Below are 16,293 nucleotides of genomic sequence, written 5' to 3'. Positions count from 1 at the left end.
TATCTTTAATTAGGTGGCACTGTGGTCTAAACCACTGAGCCTCTTGGGCTTGCTGATCAGAAGGTTGGCGGTTCGAATCCCCACGATGGGATGAGCTCCCGTTGCTTGGTCCCAGCTCCTGCCAACCTAGCAGTTCGAAAGCACGTCAAAGTCAAGTAGATAAATAGGTACCGCTCTGGCGGGAAGGTAAACGGCGTTTCCGTGCGCTGCTTTGGTTCGTCAGAAGCGGCTTAGTCCTGCTGGCCACATGACCTGGAAGCTGTACGCCGGCTCCCTCGGCCAGTAAAGCGAGATGAGCGCCACAACCCCAGAGTCGGCCACGACTGGACCTAGCGGTCAGGGGTCCCTTTACCCTTTACCTTTATTTATAAGACCTGAATAATAGGGACATGGGTGGCGCTGTGGTTTAAACCACTGTGCCGCTTGGACTTGCTGATCGGAAGGTCGGCGGTTCGAATCCCTGCAACAGGGTGAGCTCCCGTTGTTCGGTCCCAGCTCCTGCCATCCTAGCAGTTCAAAAGCACACAGTGCAAGTAGATAAATAAGTACCACTACAGCGGGAAGGTAAACGGTGTTTCTGTGCGCTGCTCTGGTTCTCCAGAAGCGGCTTAGTCATGCTGGCCACATGACCCGGAAAAACTGTCTGCGGACAAACTCCTACTCCCTCGGCCTGTAAAGCGAGATGAGTGCCACAACCCCAGAGTCGTTCGCGACTGGACTTAACTGTCAGGGGTCCCTTTACCCTTTACCTTAAGACCTGCATAGGGAAGATGAACATTGTAAGAAAAAGCAGTTAAGCATTTGTACAACTGATTTCGTCACTCTCTTTTCTAAGAAGCTGAACAAAGCCCAAGATTCTTCCAGGAGCACTATAAAGCCTTTCTATATACTTCTGGGTTTGAGCTGGTAATGGATGCACTGGTTTTTAACAAATGCTGGCTTTTGCCTTCAAGGAGGCCATGGAATAGGACAATCAATGAGCTGAACTCATTGGAATTTTCAAGCACTTCATTTTCGTACTATGTGTTTCTTTCCAAAACAGCAAAGAGGCACAGAAGTGTTTCTGTGGCTCTGCCAACTGCCGGGGTTACCTTGGGGGAGAAAACCGGGTCAGCATCAGAGCTGCAGGAGGCAAAATGAAGAAGGAGCGGTCTCGTAAAAAAGATTCGGTAAGTGTTGGAGGGATCGGGAAGGAGAAGATTCATTTTTGTTTTCTTCTGCAGTGGGACTCACATGTGTACCACTGGGGTCGAGAGGCTTTGAAAACCAGCAGCTGATTTTCATATTCCTTCCTGTGACTTCTTCAAAAAGCAGAACTGGGTGCCTGATCCTCTGCTGGGTTCAGACAGTCAGGTGCTCCAAACCTACAAAACCACATAGCTGTTACTGTCATTCAAAGTGACTTGGGCCCACAAAAGCGCCGTAGCATCCTGCACAAAGCAAGTGGGAGAGATCTGTCCAGTAGTGTTGGCCATTAGCTGCGATCCCTTTACTGGGGTGTGGCTTTGTACAGGGGTACCTTGGGTTAAGTATTTAATTCGTTCTGGAGGTCCGTACTTAACCTGAAACTGTTCTTAACCTGAAGCACCGCTTTAGCTAATGGGGCTAAATGCTGCTGCTGCGCCGCCGGAGCACGAGTTCTTTTCTCAACCTGAAGCAAAGTTCTTAATCTGAAGCACTGTTTCTGGGTTAGCGGAGTATGTAACCTGAAGCGTATGTAACCTGAGGTACCACTGTAGTCTGGTTTTGCCTCCACCATCTCTGGACTTGCCAGCACTCTCCCCAGTTACCTAATTTTCAGTAAAGTTGTTCCACCCCCCCGTCCCACCCCCATGGCCAGAGCCACTTCACATCAGTAACACCTGACTCTTTGCATCTTACGGTAGCGTCCCATGCCAAAGCTGCGCCTCCATTGCAGACATGGAAAACAGCCACATGATTCAGCACACGTGTGTGATGTGGAACATTTAGACTATGGCTGCAGCAGGAGAGTGTCAGGCATGCTCCAAATGTAATGTGCAAATTCTGGTTTGGTTTTTCTGTTGGAATAATCATTCACCAAATTCAAATTTTTAGCATGTTTTTACAGTGGTACCTCGGGTTAAGTACTTAATTCGTTCCAGAGGTCCGTACTTAACCTGAAACTGTTTTTAACCTGAAGCACCACTTTAGCTAATGGGGCCGCCTGCTGCTGCCGCGCCGCCGGAGCACGATTTCTGTTCTCATCCTGAAGCAAAGTTCTTAACCTGAAGCACTATTTCTGGGTTAGCGGAGTATGTAACCTGAAGCGTATGTAACCCGAGGTACCACTGTACTGGTCTTAAATTAGTGGCTTTTGCTGGAATTGCAGAATTAATCAGGTTGGAAAAGACCCAGACCACTGTCTTGAAACTGAAACCACCACCACCCGAAATGCAAAATAGTCTGAACAAATTTGGCCCTGTAAGGGAAAGCGTACATTTTTATCATTCAGATGCAAAGAGCAAGCAGGACCAAGGTCAACTGCGTTGGAGCTCCCTGTAGAATAAGGAAGTTTCTTCCTGTTTAGGATTCATTTGATCTCTCCGCAACTCGTAACCTCAGCACTCTGGAAATCCAGTGTGACCTATTCCAAACCTTTCCCACCAGTAAATAAACTCTCCTTCCGAATAAATGCCAATTCGCAAAGGGTTGGGGGACGGAAGTGCACTTGTTCTTTGTACAACTTTTCTTTTGCTTTTGGTAGGTGGATGGAGAATTAGAGGCACTCCTGGAAAACGGAGAAGGACTTTCAGATAAGAATCAAGTTCTCAGCTTGTCTCGGCTGATGGTGCGAATCGAGACTCTGGAGCAAAAGCTCACCTGTCTCAAACTTATACAGGTGATTATTCCTTCTTTTATTTGACCTGGAAGTGGTTGGCAAAGAAGTTAAATAAATTCTAATTTAATATTTCACTTTTAATTCTGGGGCTGAGAAGTTTTGAGGGATTGAAGTAGCCTTGCTTGGGGGAGGAGGCACATTTCCAACTTCATGATGTTTTATCTGTCATCGCACCTACAGATGGGATTTTGCTTATGGCCGGGTTACATGCCCCCTCACTTTTTTGACTTTTATTCACTGTTTTATGTAGTGCATCATCTAATTTAATCTCCCTCTTTGTTAGTATTAGGACTATCACATTTTTCATTGCTTCTGTTCTCTGTCTTACAGAGAACCTGTATGTTCCCCTTAGTGCAGGAGCTAGATCTGAAGAGTTCTCGTGTTTCTGTTTTCAAAGGAGGAACAGCCACTGTTCCTTTGTTCCTTTAGTCATGGTGCAATCAGAAACCTGTTGTTGATCCCAGCACAATCTAACCAAATTGTGTCTGCATAAGACCTCCTGCCCTCCCATCTTGTTGCAAATTGCAGAGTTTGGGCTTTTCCGTCACAAACATCTCCGCTCACCTGCACGGACGTGGGCTGCAGGTTAGCCACCCCGGTCTTCTATTCAGCTTTGCTGAATAGAGTGGCAATGCAATTAGAACTTAAAATGTACGCGCAATGAGCACAGTCACCTTTTGCAGCTAGCAGCGATTGACAATAGAAAACCCTTGGAATTGCTGGGTAAAATAACACCTTCAGTGGGAAAGGAAGCAATGGTCTCTATTCAGACTGAAATGAATAGAATTAGATTTTTGGGTGCATTGCCGTTCAGCGGTTTCAGATTGGAGCCTCCCTTTGAAATTGCTTTTTACAGTTGCCTGAGGGAGTAAGTTTCCCAGAGCTACACAATGAGGCCTCCCAGATCTAAGTCATGAAACCTATATTGGAATAATTCTTAGCTCTTCAGACCATGGACATGTTTGTTGCTTGGTGTGAAGCAGTTCTGCCCGATGATGGTGGATTTTTGACTTTAGCATGAGAACATCAGAGGCTGGCTGATGAATTGGGCCAGTGGCCATTCTAGTCCATCATCCTCTTCTCACAGTGGCCAGCCAGATGCCCATTATTAGGAGCTTGCAAGCCATACTGGGTGCAGCATCATAGCTGTCAACTGCCCTGTATTTGGCGGGACAGTCCCTTATCCCAGTGCCATGTCCCGTTGCTGTTCCTTATTGATGATGTCCCTTAAATTCCCCGGGTTTCAAAGGAAGCAGCTCCTCTCCCTCCCTCCCTGCCGGCCAGGGAGGAAGGAGGCTCCAACTGTGTTGCTTAGCTGCGTTGCTCACCCAATAAGGAGCCTAAGAACGACTGGGGGGTGGAGCTTGCATGCCTTGTGCCGATCAAATCAGCCACGTTGCCTGGGGACTCACCTTTGCTCAGCGCTTCCCAGCGGAGAGGTGACGGTGGTTTTCCTTGCTGCATCCCCTTTGCTGGGTTGCTGCGCTGTGGGAACCACCGCTTGAGGCTTCGTTTGGCTGCTGGCTGGGCTTTCTGCCTTTGGCTCGGAGGGGCTCAGAAGTCGAACATACCTGTGCCCAGAAAAGCCCTTATTTTGGCTGCTGGTCCCTTATTTTCAAATCCGTAAGTTGACAGCTATGTGCAGCATCCTTCTGGTAGCTCCATCCTTGCCGTGTGTGTGTGTGTGTGTGTGTGTGTGTGTGTGTGTGTGCTTTTTTTCTTTTGCTTTGTTGGGTCTGCTTTAGTTTTGCTGGTTTGCAGCAACTGTGAAAACCTGGCTGTGTGGTCTCTTGGTCATTCTCTCTCCCTGCTCCCCTTCTTTCTCTTCACAGAATACTCACTCCCAGGCCTGCCTGAAGACGTTCTTAGAATGCCATGGATTGTCTCTTCTCTGGATTTGGATGGCAGAGCTTGGTGATGGCAGGGGAAACATAGCCAACAACTTGAAACTCCAGATAGAGGTCAGTGGCTGCCCTGGGATTTCTGTGTTGCTGCGTTTTCAAAAATAGCTGCGCAAGAGTTAAGTCAAGCTTCTAACTTTAGTTCCTTGTCGCTGGTTTCTTTATGGCTTCTCCCATTCAAGCCAATTTGTGAGGAAATCATTTGCCATTCTAAGAATCTTGTGGTCAGTGTGGGGTGGAGATTCGGAAGCTATTTTCCATTCTTGGTTCTGCTTCTGGCTAATTATTCCCAACATCTGTGACCCTGCCTATTGCTCTCTACCGTACCACTCACTAGCAAAACAATTGGGGGGGGGGGAGAGAATAAAACTGGATGCTATATAGATTGTGCAAGTAAACTATGATTATAGTTCCCAGTGCAGAGGTGTATTTCCACAGTTCAGTGCCTGGATTTTTGAATGCACATCTGTGGTTGTGCTTTTATTTGGAAGAGACTCGAGCAATTGCTGTAGTGTGTATCTGGCATGTAAAAAAGGTAAAGGGACCCCTGACCGTTAGGTCCAGTCATGACTGACTCTGGGGTTGCGGCGCTCATCTTGCTTTATTGGCCAAGGGAGCCGGCGTACAGCTTCTGGGTCATGTAGCTAGCAGGACTAAGCCGCTTCTGGCGAACCAGAGCAGCGCACGGAAACGCCGCTTACCTTCCCACCTATTTATCTACTTACATTTGGACATGCTTTTGAACTGCTAGGTTGGCAGGAGCAGGGACCGAGCAATGGGAGCTCATCCCGTCGCGGGGATTCAAACCGCCGACCTTCTGATCGGCAAGTCCTAGGTTCAGTGGTTTAACTCACAGCGTCACCTGCGTCCCTTCTATCTGGCATGTAAACAGTGCCAAATTAGAGAGGTCATTTCAGAGGTCAGGCCTGCATCTGGATCTGATTACATCCTCACATTGTTATATATTTTGGTTCTTGTGTATGTGACCTACTCTGCCTAGCATTGTATAATTGCTCATTGACATTTAATTAACCTTTTTCTCTCCAAAAGGGATTTTATTTTTCTGATTTGTTGTCAGAAATTTCAGGCTACATCTGCTTAAGGGGCACTCTGGTTCAGTTCAGACTTTCTCCAAACCATGGTTTTGAGGATTGGGAACAAGCTGCGGAATCATACATTCCCCCTGTCCCCTGTTTAATCATGGCTTTCCCTTCCATTTCCTTTTTAGCAGTAACCATAATTTGCTATGGTATTCAAATCTGCAAATTATGGCTAGTGCACTTTCCCCCTGCAAACCAACATCTGAAACAACTTTGAAATGGACTTCTGGTTTGAAGGGCACATGTTAGCTGTTCTATGCTGATTCGGACATCACAGTAAATTATGGTTAATGCTAAGAAGAAAATGGAAGAGGGAACGAGGGGGACACTTGACCATGGAGCTTGTTCATGAACCTTCAAAGGTGGAGGATAGTCTAAATAGAGCCCCAGTTAGTGTGTCGGCAGAGCATAATAATAATAATAATAATAATAATAATAATAATAATAATAATTGGGCGGCTACCAATCAAATGGTAAAAACAATACAGCATTAAATATTAAAAACTTCCCTAAACAGGGCTGCCTTCAAATGTCTTTTAAAGATAAGATAGCTGCTTATTTCCTTCACATCTGAAGGGAGGGTGTTCCACAGGACGGGCACCACTACCGAGAAGGCCCTCTGCCTGGTTCCCTGTAACCTCACTTCTTGCAATGAGGGAACCGCCAGAAGGCCCTCGGTGCTGGATCTCAGTGTCCGGGCAGAACGATGGGGGTGGAGACGCCCCTTCAGGTCTACTGGGCCTTTGAGGCCGTTTAGGGCTTTCAAGCTCAGCACCAACACTTTTAATTGTGCTCGGAAACGTACTGGAAGCCAATGCAGATCTCTCAGGACCGGTGTTATGTGGTCCCGGCGGCCACTCCCAGTCACCAGTCTTGCTGCTGCATTCTGGATTAATTGCATTTTCTGGATCACCTTCAAAGGTAGCCCCATTGCAGTAGTCCAAGCGGGAGATAACTAGAGCATGCACCACTCTGGCCAGACAGTCCGCGGGCAGGTAGGGTTTCAGCCTGTGTACCAGATGGAGTTGGTAAACAGCTGCCCTGGACACAGAATTCACCTGCACCTCCATGGACAGCTGTGAGTCCAAAATGACTCCCAGGCTGTGCACCTGGTCCTTCAGGGGCACAGTTACCCCATTCAGGACCAGGGAGTCCCCCACACCCACCCGCCCCCTGTCCCCCCAAAACAGTACTTCTGTCGCCAAATCTAACTTCAGTCAAACCGACCATTCCTGAAAGTTTACAATTCTCCTTTCCTGTTCTGTGATCAGATTATGAAGACTTTGGAGCTTTTGCCTATTCCCAATAAAAACATGTTGGAGGAGAGCAAAGTGCTTCCCATTATCCAGCGCTGGGCTCAGACTAAATCCGCTATTCCACATCTCAGCGAGGGAGATGGTTACTCGAGTGAGAACACATCGCGGGCTCATACTCCACTCAACACGCCCGATCCTTCCGCGAAGTCTAGCGTGGAGGGGGACACGGACACGCCCAAGAAGCTTTCTTTCCGGAAGCTCAAGATCATAAGTGAGAACAGTATGGACAGCGCCATCTCCGATACGACCAGCGAGATTGAGCTGAAGGAGAGCAAAGAGGACCTTGACCATCCAGACAGTGTCCCAACAGAGACGGCAGAGGAACAGCCACCCCAGCAGGAGCCTGGCAAGGATGCTGCCACCGAGGTCTCAGCAGACCCCAGCAAATCTCAAGCTGCCGAGCAGGATGTGGAGCCCGAGACAGAGATGAAGGAGACCTCCGCTGCAAAGCTGGAGGAATCTGTGGCTGCAGAAACGCCCTCTCAAGATGAAGAGGAGGGCGTGTCAGATGTGGAGAGTGAGAGGAGTCAAGAACAGACCGATAAGATAATAGATGCAAGTGATTTGGCGACCAAGCTTCTAGATTGCTGGAAAGACCTAAAAGTAAGTTGGCTTCTCTGTAGCAGATGCTTTTTATCATTTAGAGGTAGTGGAGGTTTCTCACCATTGACTTGTTTCTCTTGTGCAGAGTGTGTGTGTATTCTGAACGGCTGCAGATTTCCTCTTTTTCTTTTAGCGGGAAATCCAAATGGGCCAGGCTAAAACTTTTTTTTTTAATGCTTGTAGAGAAAACCTTATAAGCATAATTGTGACCTTTTCTCCTCACACCCACCCTATTAGCCAGTAGTGTTGAATGATCAGCAAACTGTGAAGACTGGGAAATGGATTAATTATGCAGTTTGTATCCTCTATTCACAAAAATTGCATCTATGGGCCCTGCTTGGTAAAATTTGGATTGGAAAGGGTGGTGGGATTTGTTGTTCACATGACAAACTAGGAGAAATACCTCCCATTAGAAAATGATTTGACCAAAAGCTTTCCATAAGTATTCTGTTTTTCCTTTTGAAGCAAAACTGCCTACACTTCGTTAACTGGCAGTTCATTAGATGATTAGCAAAACAGATATACTTCAACTTTGCAAAGAGAGCATTTCTTCCACTAATTTAGTATTGGTGTCTTTGACCCAAAATTTCCTGATGTGCCCTCACTAGTTTACAGACCAGTGCAACTAGCTGTTAATGAATGAATCAACAATTTTTTCTGCTAAAAATGCTAAGTCACAAGAATATGTAACAGCGATTTGAATCTGTTTGGCAGAAAAGTGAATTATCACCTGTTCCGAAAAACATAGGCTGTCTGCTGTGAAACCTTTGAGAAATGCTGCTATCCTGTTATGGTTTTTTTGCAAGAATAGTTAGCCTGGAAACAGGCATGCTACTGAAGAGTTTTGTGTGATGTTTTGCTGCCTTTTTTATTAGCCTGGTGGAAGGAAGGATAGTGGGGGTGGCAGGTGTAGCTGTTGTCTCTGAGATGCCAAAAGATTCAAACCACCAGTAGTTACTACTCTTCGTTTGGCTAGATTAGCTACCACGTAAGAAAACAGAAGCAGAGTAGCAATTTCTCCAGTTAGCCCCTCTCTTCTTTATCAGTGGACAGTCTTATTAGCTCTTTTGTTCTTCCTACAAGGATATGTGTGGGTACTTAGGGCTGAGAAAGACAAATTATAATAATTAATAATAATAATTTATTATTTATACCCCAACCATCTGGCTGAGTTACATTGGAATCCAGAGACCAGGCAGGATAGGCCAGCATCCTTTCCCTAAACCTTTGCCTTGTTGGAATTCCTAAGAAAAATACTAAGCAGGATTCACACAACTTAAGAACGGCCCACTTCTAAAATCGGGCATGATTCCGTCTGGAGATTTGCTCAAATGATTATTTTTGAAGTGCGGTAGATGCAAAGAAATCATGCCATTTCCTCTGTGTCCTTCAGGAGCATTTTACGATACTTGGTCCGTGAGTGTGTGTTGATACAGATAGGTCAGGAGAGGGGGGTTTTGTACAAAGTAAGGTGCTTTAAAAAAAAAGAATAATAGCCTTGATTCTCTGAAGAACTTGACCTGTATTTGCAAGATGAGTGTGGGATTTAAAAAATAAAAACTTGATTCTTTCAGTGTAATGAGAGAACTAACAACAAGATGGATAATTAATAATATATGCCAGGCTGTCAAGTGTCGTCTGCGTAAAAATAAGTTTGTGCATCTTGTTCTTTCTGCCTAGAGTATGCCCAGTATATATTGCATCTTGAATGGGCTTAGGCTTTGCCTCTGAGAATCTTTTTCTGTACCCAGAAAAGGGAGCAGGCCTTGGGCTTGCTTGCACCTTAGAATCATAGAGTTGGAAGAGACCACAAGGGCCATCGAGTCCAACCCCCTGCCAAGCAGGAAACACCATCAGAGCACTCCTGACATATGGTTGTCAAGCCTCTGCTTAAAGACCTCCAAAGTAGGAGACTCCACCACACTCCTTGGCAGCAAATTCCACTGTCAAACAGCTCTTACTGTCAGGAAGTTCTTCCTAATGTTTAGGTGGAATCTTCTTTCTTGTAGTTTGGATCCATTGCTCCGTGTCTGCTTCTCTGGAGCAGCAGAAAACAACCTTTCTCCCTCCTCTATATGACATCCTTTTCTATATTTGAACATGGCTATCATATCATCCCTTAACCTCCTCTTCTCCAGGCTAAACATGCCCAGCTCCCTTAGCCGTTCCTCATAAGGCATCATTTCCAGGCCTTTGACCATTTTGTTTGCCCTCCTCTGGACACGTTCCAGTTTGTGAGTGTCCTTCTTGACCTGTGGTGCCCAGAACTGGACACAGTACTCCAGGTGAGGTCTGACCAGAGCAGAATACAGTGGCACTATTACTTCCCTTGATCTAGATGCTATACTCCTATTGATGCAGCCCAGAATTGCATTGGCTTTTTTAGCTGCCGCGTCACACTGTTGGCTTGTTCTGCTCTGTTGTCCTTGTTCTGCTTTGTCCCCAGGATGGAGATTTGAAGACAGGCTCCACACACCATACATTTAAAACACATTTTACCTCCCCAAAGAATCCTGGCGACTGTATTTTAAAAGGGTGCTGGGAATTGTAGTTGTGCCAGGGGTTCCAATGATCCTTTGAGGGAGGAATGTGCTTTACGTGTATGCAGTCTTAGTGCAATACTGGTTTCCATGTACCCAGGAGCTCCCCAGATCTGCTTCCCATGCCTAGATCGAAATCCCAGAGTATCATTCAACCACTTCATGGAGCTCCTGGGCATATATGAACCCAGTGCCTGCCACTTTTATGCGGGGAGAGGTCATTGTGAGTATGTAGCCACTCCCTTCTCACATCAAGAAGAATAATGTCCATATCAGCAACTCCTTAATTTGTCTAGATTTGGGGCTTTGTGTTTGATTTTAATCCCCCATACCTACTTGTCAGTCTATGCCCTGGTGCTGAGGATTGAAAAGAAAATACAAATTAGTTGTTAAAAAAACCCCAACCAAATCAAAAACTTAATTGTTGTTCAGTTGTGTCTCAGATACGTCGTCTTGTGAGGATTCATGGTGGGGTTAGCATGAAATCATAATTTTCTTGCTAAGTTATCTTTCTACTCTCCCTCTCCCCTTGAGCCCTGGCTCAAGAGCAGTTTGCTCACATCTGTGGTCAGCTATGGAATCATTATCCGTCAAAAGTCACTGTTTTGGATTTTTAAGCCCTTTCTGTTGCAGATCACATCACATAATATTGAGAAGGTCAATACATGGTTTAAAATATTGCTGCCAGTATTACATATATTGATTGAGCGGACATAGATTCTGATCTCGTGCTCAGTGCAGTAGCATCCCTATAGCCTAAACCAAGCCCCTTCCTTCCACCCATCCATCAAAAACAATAGTCCTCCTTTTTAGATTCCTGTGTTTGGGAGCTGCTGTATCACAACGCTGAATTTAATCTGTCCTGCACTGCATTACGATTGTGCTAAGAGTTAGCTGCTTCTGTCTGACATCAACTGCTTTTTAAAAAACCTCCAGCGCATTTATGCTTGGAAGAGATACCTGTAAACAGCATAGTTTTTGTACCTGATGCAAGAAAACAATTGGGACCTGTTGTCTCTGAGATAAACACGGAGCCCATTTGTCCATGTTCCATGCCAAAACCGATTGATGCTGGTTGCTTTAGGGTCTTCCAACCCCGTAATATTGGTCTGGAGTGCTGGTCATCTATGTAGCATAGACTGATTGGGCGGGAGGGTGTGGAAAGCTTGTAACCTAAAGCTATGTCCTTCCCGACCTCTTGATGCTGACCCCTTTGTAGTAATTTCAACCATTTCCATCCAGCTTCTCAGGGCAGCCAGGAGCTTGTTAACATCATCCCCAGCTGACCATGAGTCTCCTTTTCTCAACTCCATTTTCAACTCCGCCCTGAAGAAAGGAGAGAACGTAGCGTGCGTACTGTGAAGAAAGCAGGAAGATGGTTGGGAAGCTGGATGATGCATGAGAAATATAATAGGTGGAAAAAGAGAGGACAGAGGTGGCTAACTCATTGATGCCGACGTAATTTTGGTGCGTCCATTGCCGGCAATGGATGTCGCTCTGGGAGAATCCCCCTATTCCTGGCGGGGAAGGATCGAGTGAGCTATTCTTTTTTATATCTATATATATATCTATATATACCTCTTCACACAAAAGACAGCTGCCACGGCTTTTGAGCAATTCAAGGCCTTCATGGGCTTGAATTCCAGGATGAACACCAGCAAAAGGCAGCACACAACCCACTGCAGCCACACGCAACACACACACAAAACCCCAGACCGGGTACGTTTTCAGCACGGGTTTCTGCAAGCGTTTCCTGCCGACTTCGGAAATGGTGCATGTGTCTCCCTGTGCTGAAAATGTGCTCCGAACTGGGATAGACACGCAACAGGAAATGGCTAAAAACCAGCATAGCGCTTCGTTTAGCTCGCATGGAGACTTGCCATTTGACCAGTGCCCGTTGGGGCATAGGAGAAAAACAGGTAAGTCCCCCCAGGAAGGACGGATGAAACTTTGAGGCATTGTCGGGGAGGGAATCACAACATCTCTTAAGGTATGATGGATAATGGTTCCATTGCTGTCCACCCCTCTGGATTTGAATGACAAACCGGTGGGCATCTGTGGCCACAAACCGTGTGAGGTGCTCACCTCTTTCACTGGAATAATTTGATGGATCGGGAAATTATGCTTTCAACTCAGCATGAGGACCAATTTAATCAATCTGTAGGTAGTAGTGTGGTAATTAGGCAGTTAGCGGCTCTGGTTCTTATTTTCTGGCGGGAACATGGAAGTACATCACTGGCCGGAATAAGGCTGGAGCTGGATTAGTTCAGCCTGTTTCCTTGAGGCTAGTTTTGTGCTGTGTGTGCATAGCAGGATGGTACCCTCGCAGTCACTCAGTTACTCATGCAGGTATGTAGGGATGCTTTAGGAAGAGATCAGAGTTAATAGCAACCTGGAAATTAGAATTTCCTCAAGGGGTAGCCATTGGGGGGGGCATTTCAAGGTCTCTCTTTTTTCTTTTTACTCTTTGAACTAGAAACACAGAAGTGGCTTTTTAGTCCTCAGTCATATATTGGATTTAGGCTTTGCTTCAGACTTGCCGGTTGTGTTACTGGTCTGGTAACGGCTTAGGGATTATAGGTTTCTTTGTAAAAATGGTTTCATAGGCAGTAATTGGCTCTCTGCCCCCATTTTGGTCCATTTACTGCGCACCCTTCCTCCACTTTGTTGCTTTCAGTTGGCCGATATGGCAACTCCTCGCTTCGGTTGGCTGTGCTGGCATTCCACACAGGGGGCTGCACAGTGATGCTTGAGAGAGCCTAGGTTATGGTTATAGTCATAGCTATCCCAGGTCATGCTATTTGCTCTTAAGATACATTAAAGGCACGGCAAGGAGGGCAAATCTGGAGCTGTTAAACTGCTTTATGGGCAGGTTGCTGCGTGCTAGCATTATAATCCCTTGAACATATGTGGCATAACAGTGTTTAAGGCATCGGCCCCATTTCGGGACTGTCTCTGGCAGTCTAAATTCTTATGCCATGGAATTTGTCCCACCAGCCCATGTTGAACTGGCCTGGGCCCATTTAATACTAACACTTCCTGGTTAAAATGGTGAGGGTCTTTAAAGCAGGTTATTTGTTCATCTTTTATTTAGGAAGCTTGAGGGGCTCCCGACTTCCAGTTCTTGTAAAAGTTTACAAGAACTTCTCATTCTTTTTTTTTAAAACCCAATACTCTTTTGTTAGACGAGCCAGAGATTGTTTAGTGTTGCACCCCAGAATTTCAAGCCTTTAAAACAGGCTTTCTCAGCCTCGGCCCTCCAGATGTTTTTGGCCTACAACTCCCGTGATCCCTAGCTAGCAGGACCAGTGGTCAGGGATGATGGGAATTGTAGTCTCAAACATCTGGAAGGCCAAGGTTGAGGAAGCCTGCTTTAAAATGTTACGAGAGAGGTGTGTAAGTGGGAAAAGCTTAAATAGCAAAACAGCTCATTGCTGCTGTTGGGGACAAAGCAATTACCTTGTCTACTGACTAGTGGAGCAAGCTTTTAGCATATTTCTACAGAAATCCGTATGGATTTTTATACGGCTTCGTACTCTCTTAGGCGGTTGTCGTAAGACAGATCTGAAACTGGAAAGTATACATAAGGGAGAAAGGCAGTAGCTTGGGCTGAAAGACAATGCAAAGACTGTTCTGTTGAGCAGCCTTTCCAAGACCAGGAATTCTTCAGGATGGAAAAGTGAAGGCAGTTTTCCAACTCCTCCTCCCATACCTGTGTGTTACTTTGGCATTAAGCCATGCCCTGTGTGTTTCTGTTTTATCTATAAGCTAAAAACTAGTTTGTAGCTCCTGTGTGCTAAGGTTTTGTATGGCTTGTGCCAAAGATAAGGTGTCTTTTGTTGTTGCTTATGGTGCAAAACCAGTTGAATAGGTGGGGGCAGGGGGGGGAAGAAAGTAGAATGAAGAAAGCATAAAGTGTAAATAAATAACACACAAGCCCTGGCTTTGTGTTAATGGCAGTCTAAATATACCCCAATCCCCATAGCTGTCAGAAGGAGGCCGCTAAGCATGTTGGATGTGGAGGAAGAAAATAATAATAGGGAAGAAAATAGGACTTATAAATTCACTTGCCTACCCTGCACTTATGGGTGTGTCTCATTTTGCAGAGTAATCTTTCATTTCCCCCAGGGGTAGTGGGAGACATTTTCCCCACGTGGCCAAAGGATTCCCCCACCCTTTTTTTTGTACTAAGTTTTAAAAGTTTATTTTCAAACAGTATTTTTTTCAGCCTTGGTACAGTTTCCTCAGCCTTCGATTCTACTGCAATATATTTCTATTTGGCCTTTCAGCAACGATAGTGAGGCAGAAGAAGGAGTTTATTGCTTAGACCTCTCTCTGTGCTTTGTTTCAGAAATTTAGGAAAACAGGGTAACCACATAGGTCACATGGAGACAGTCTATATTGGAGCCTTTGCTTTTATTTGTAATAATTCTTAAGCAGTCACTCCAGATTTAAATAAATAAGGTTAATGTATAAAGCTAAAATGTTCGATGCTTCCCTCTTGGGTTTTTTGTTATGTTAAATGTTTTGTGGATGCTTCTATGTCCAAAAATAAAGACAAGTTGCCTTAGCTTGCATCCCAACTTGACTAGTAGTTGTCCTTTATAGTGAGGAGGTATAAGTTGTTTCTGATGAGGACACAGAGCAGAAAAGTAATCGTGTCTGCATTACAAATACAAACGTAAACTGGTTTTCCTGTCAACAGTTTTCATTTGTTTAATTGGTTTAGATTTAATCACGTTCCCCAAAGCTGAGAGCAGATAACAGTATTTAATTGGCATGTGTAATATTACGTGCAGTGGAATTTTAAGGGCCATTAAATAAAATCTTAACAAACAAATCCTCAACGCAGAGTTGCTTTGAGCTTGTTAACATGTGGCATTGCCCATCCTCATAAACAGCCTGATCTTTCCAGTTTACACATTTGGTGTAACATGCAGTGTGTGAGTGGGGATTGGGCAAGGCAAGATTATTTAAATGGCTGCTGGCAGTACCGTGATTGAGGCAGCGCTTTGAGCAGTCGTTGGGCAGAAAATGTGAATAGGCATGCATAAATTATAGAGCCAAGTGGTGGTTTTTTTAAAGCCCAAATTGACAAAGGAACGCAAAAGGGTATTTAAAGGGAGATGGAATGTAGAAGCAAATGCAGAAAGCTAGAAAGCCAATACAGTGGTACCTCGGGTTACATACGCATCAGGTTACAGATGCTTCAGGTTACAGACTCCGCTAACCCAGAAATAGTACCTCGGGTTAGGAACTTTGCTTCAGGATGAGAACAGAAATCGTGCAGCGGTGGCGCAGCAGCAGCAGGAGGCCCCATTAGCTAAAGTGGTGCTTCAGGTTAAGAACAGTTTCAGGTTAAGAACGGACCTCCGGAACGAATTAAGTTCTTAACCCGAGGTACCACTGTACTGGTGAATTAGGCAGCAGTCTGTGCATTTTACGTAGGAATAAGGCCCATCAAACTCAGCGTGACTTGCTTCTGAGTAGACATTCACATGGTAGCACGGTTGAAAATGCAGGGTTTTAAAAGTGGGTTTGAAAAGTGGTCAAATGAGAAACCTATTGCACAGTCATCCCTGGGTGTATAATCTATAGAAATGAAAGAGTAGCCTGCGCTGAAAATGGTATTGCTTATTGCGGGAAAAGGTGCAGTGTGTGAAAAAAAATTAGGAGTCCTGAAAGAAACTCTTCCCCGAAACTACTGCGGGTAGAAATTCCAAGAGAAAAAGCATATCTGCTATAAGGCATCTCCACTCAGTTGACCGCTGTCCTGGCACAATGGCTGACTTCAAAGTATCCTCAGGCCAGGTAAAGGTCAGCTTGAGTCATGGCACAAAAAGAGGCCGGGATCTAAAGCAGCCTTTCTCAACCTGTGGGTCCCCAGATGTTGTTGAACTACAACTCCCATCACCCCTAGCTAGCAAGGCCAGAGCTCAGGGATGATGGGAGTTGTAGTCCAGCAACATCTGG

General features: G+C 45.4%; 1 protein-coding gene across 4 annotated transcripts in view; it reads left to right on the top strand.

Moving 5' to 3' along the window:
* Positions 1 to 16,293, top strand: part of SETD2 (SET domain containing 2, histone lysine methyltransferase) — a 95,882-nt gene that overhangs the window by 44,504 nt on the left and 35,085 nt on the right. For 2 of the 4 annotated variants that reach the window (XR_014000747.1, XR_014000748.1), the window contains exons 10-14: positions 1,043 to 1,169; positions 2,726 to 2,860; positions 4,693 to 4,821; positions 7,133 to 7,780; positions 11,563 to 11,855. Coding sequence is in view for 2 of the 4 variants with exons in the window: in XM_081163429.1 (XP_081019555.1) it covers positions 1,043 to 1,169; positions 2,726 to 2,860; positions 4,693 to 4,821; positions 7,133 to 7,780 (1,039 nt within the window). In the remaining 2 variants the exon portion in view is untranslated. The remainder of the gene's footprint in view (positions 1 to 1,042; positions 1,170 to 2,725; positions 2,861 to 4,692; positions 4,822 to 7,132; positions 7,781 to 11,562; positions 11,856 to 16,293) is intronic. The other 2 variants (XM_081163429.1, XM_081163428.1) reach the window with 1 other exon arrangement.

Source organism: Podarcis bocagei, assembly GCF_964188305.1.
Source record: "Podarcis bocagei genome assembly, chromosome: 12".
Lineage (NCBI taxonomy): Eukaryota > Metazoa > Chordata > Lepidosauria > Squamata > Lacertidae > Podarcis > Podarcis bocagei.
Note: the sequence above shows the minus strand (reverse complement) of the source record. Positions and strands in the feature narration are given on the sequence as shown.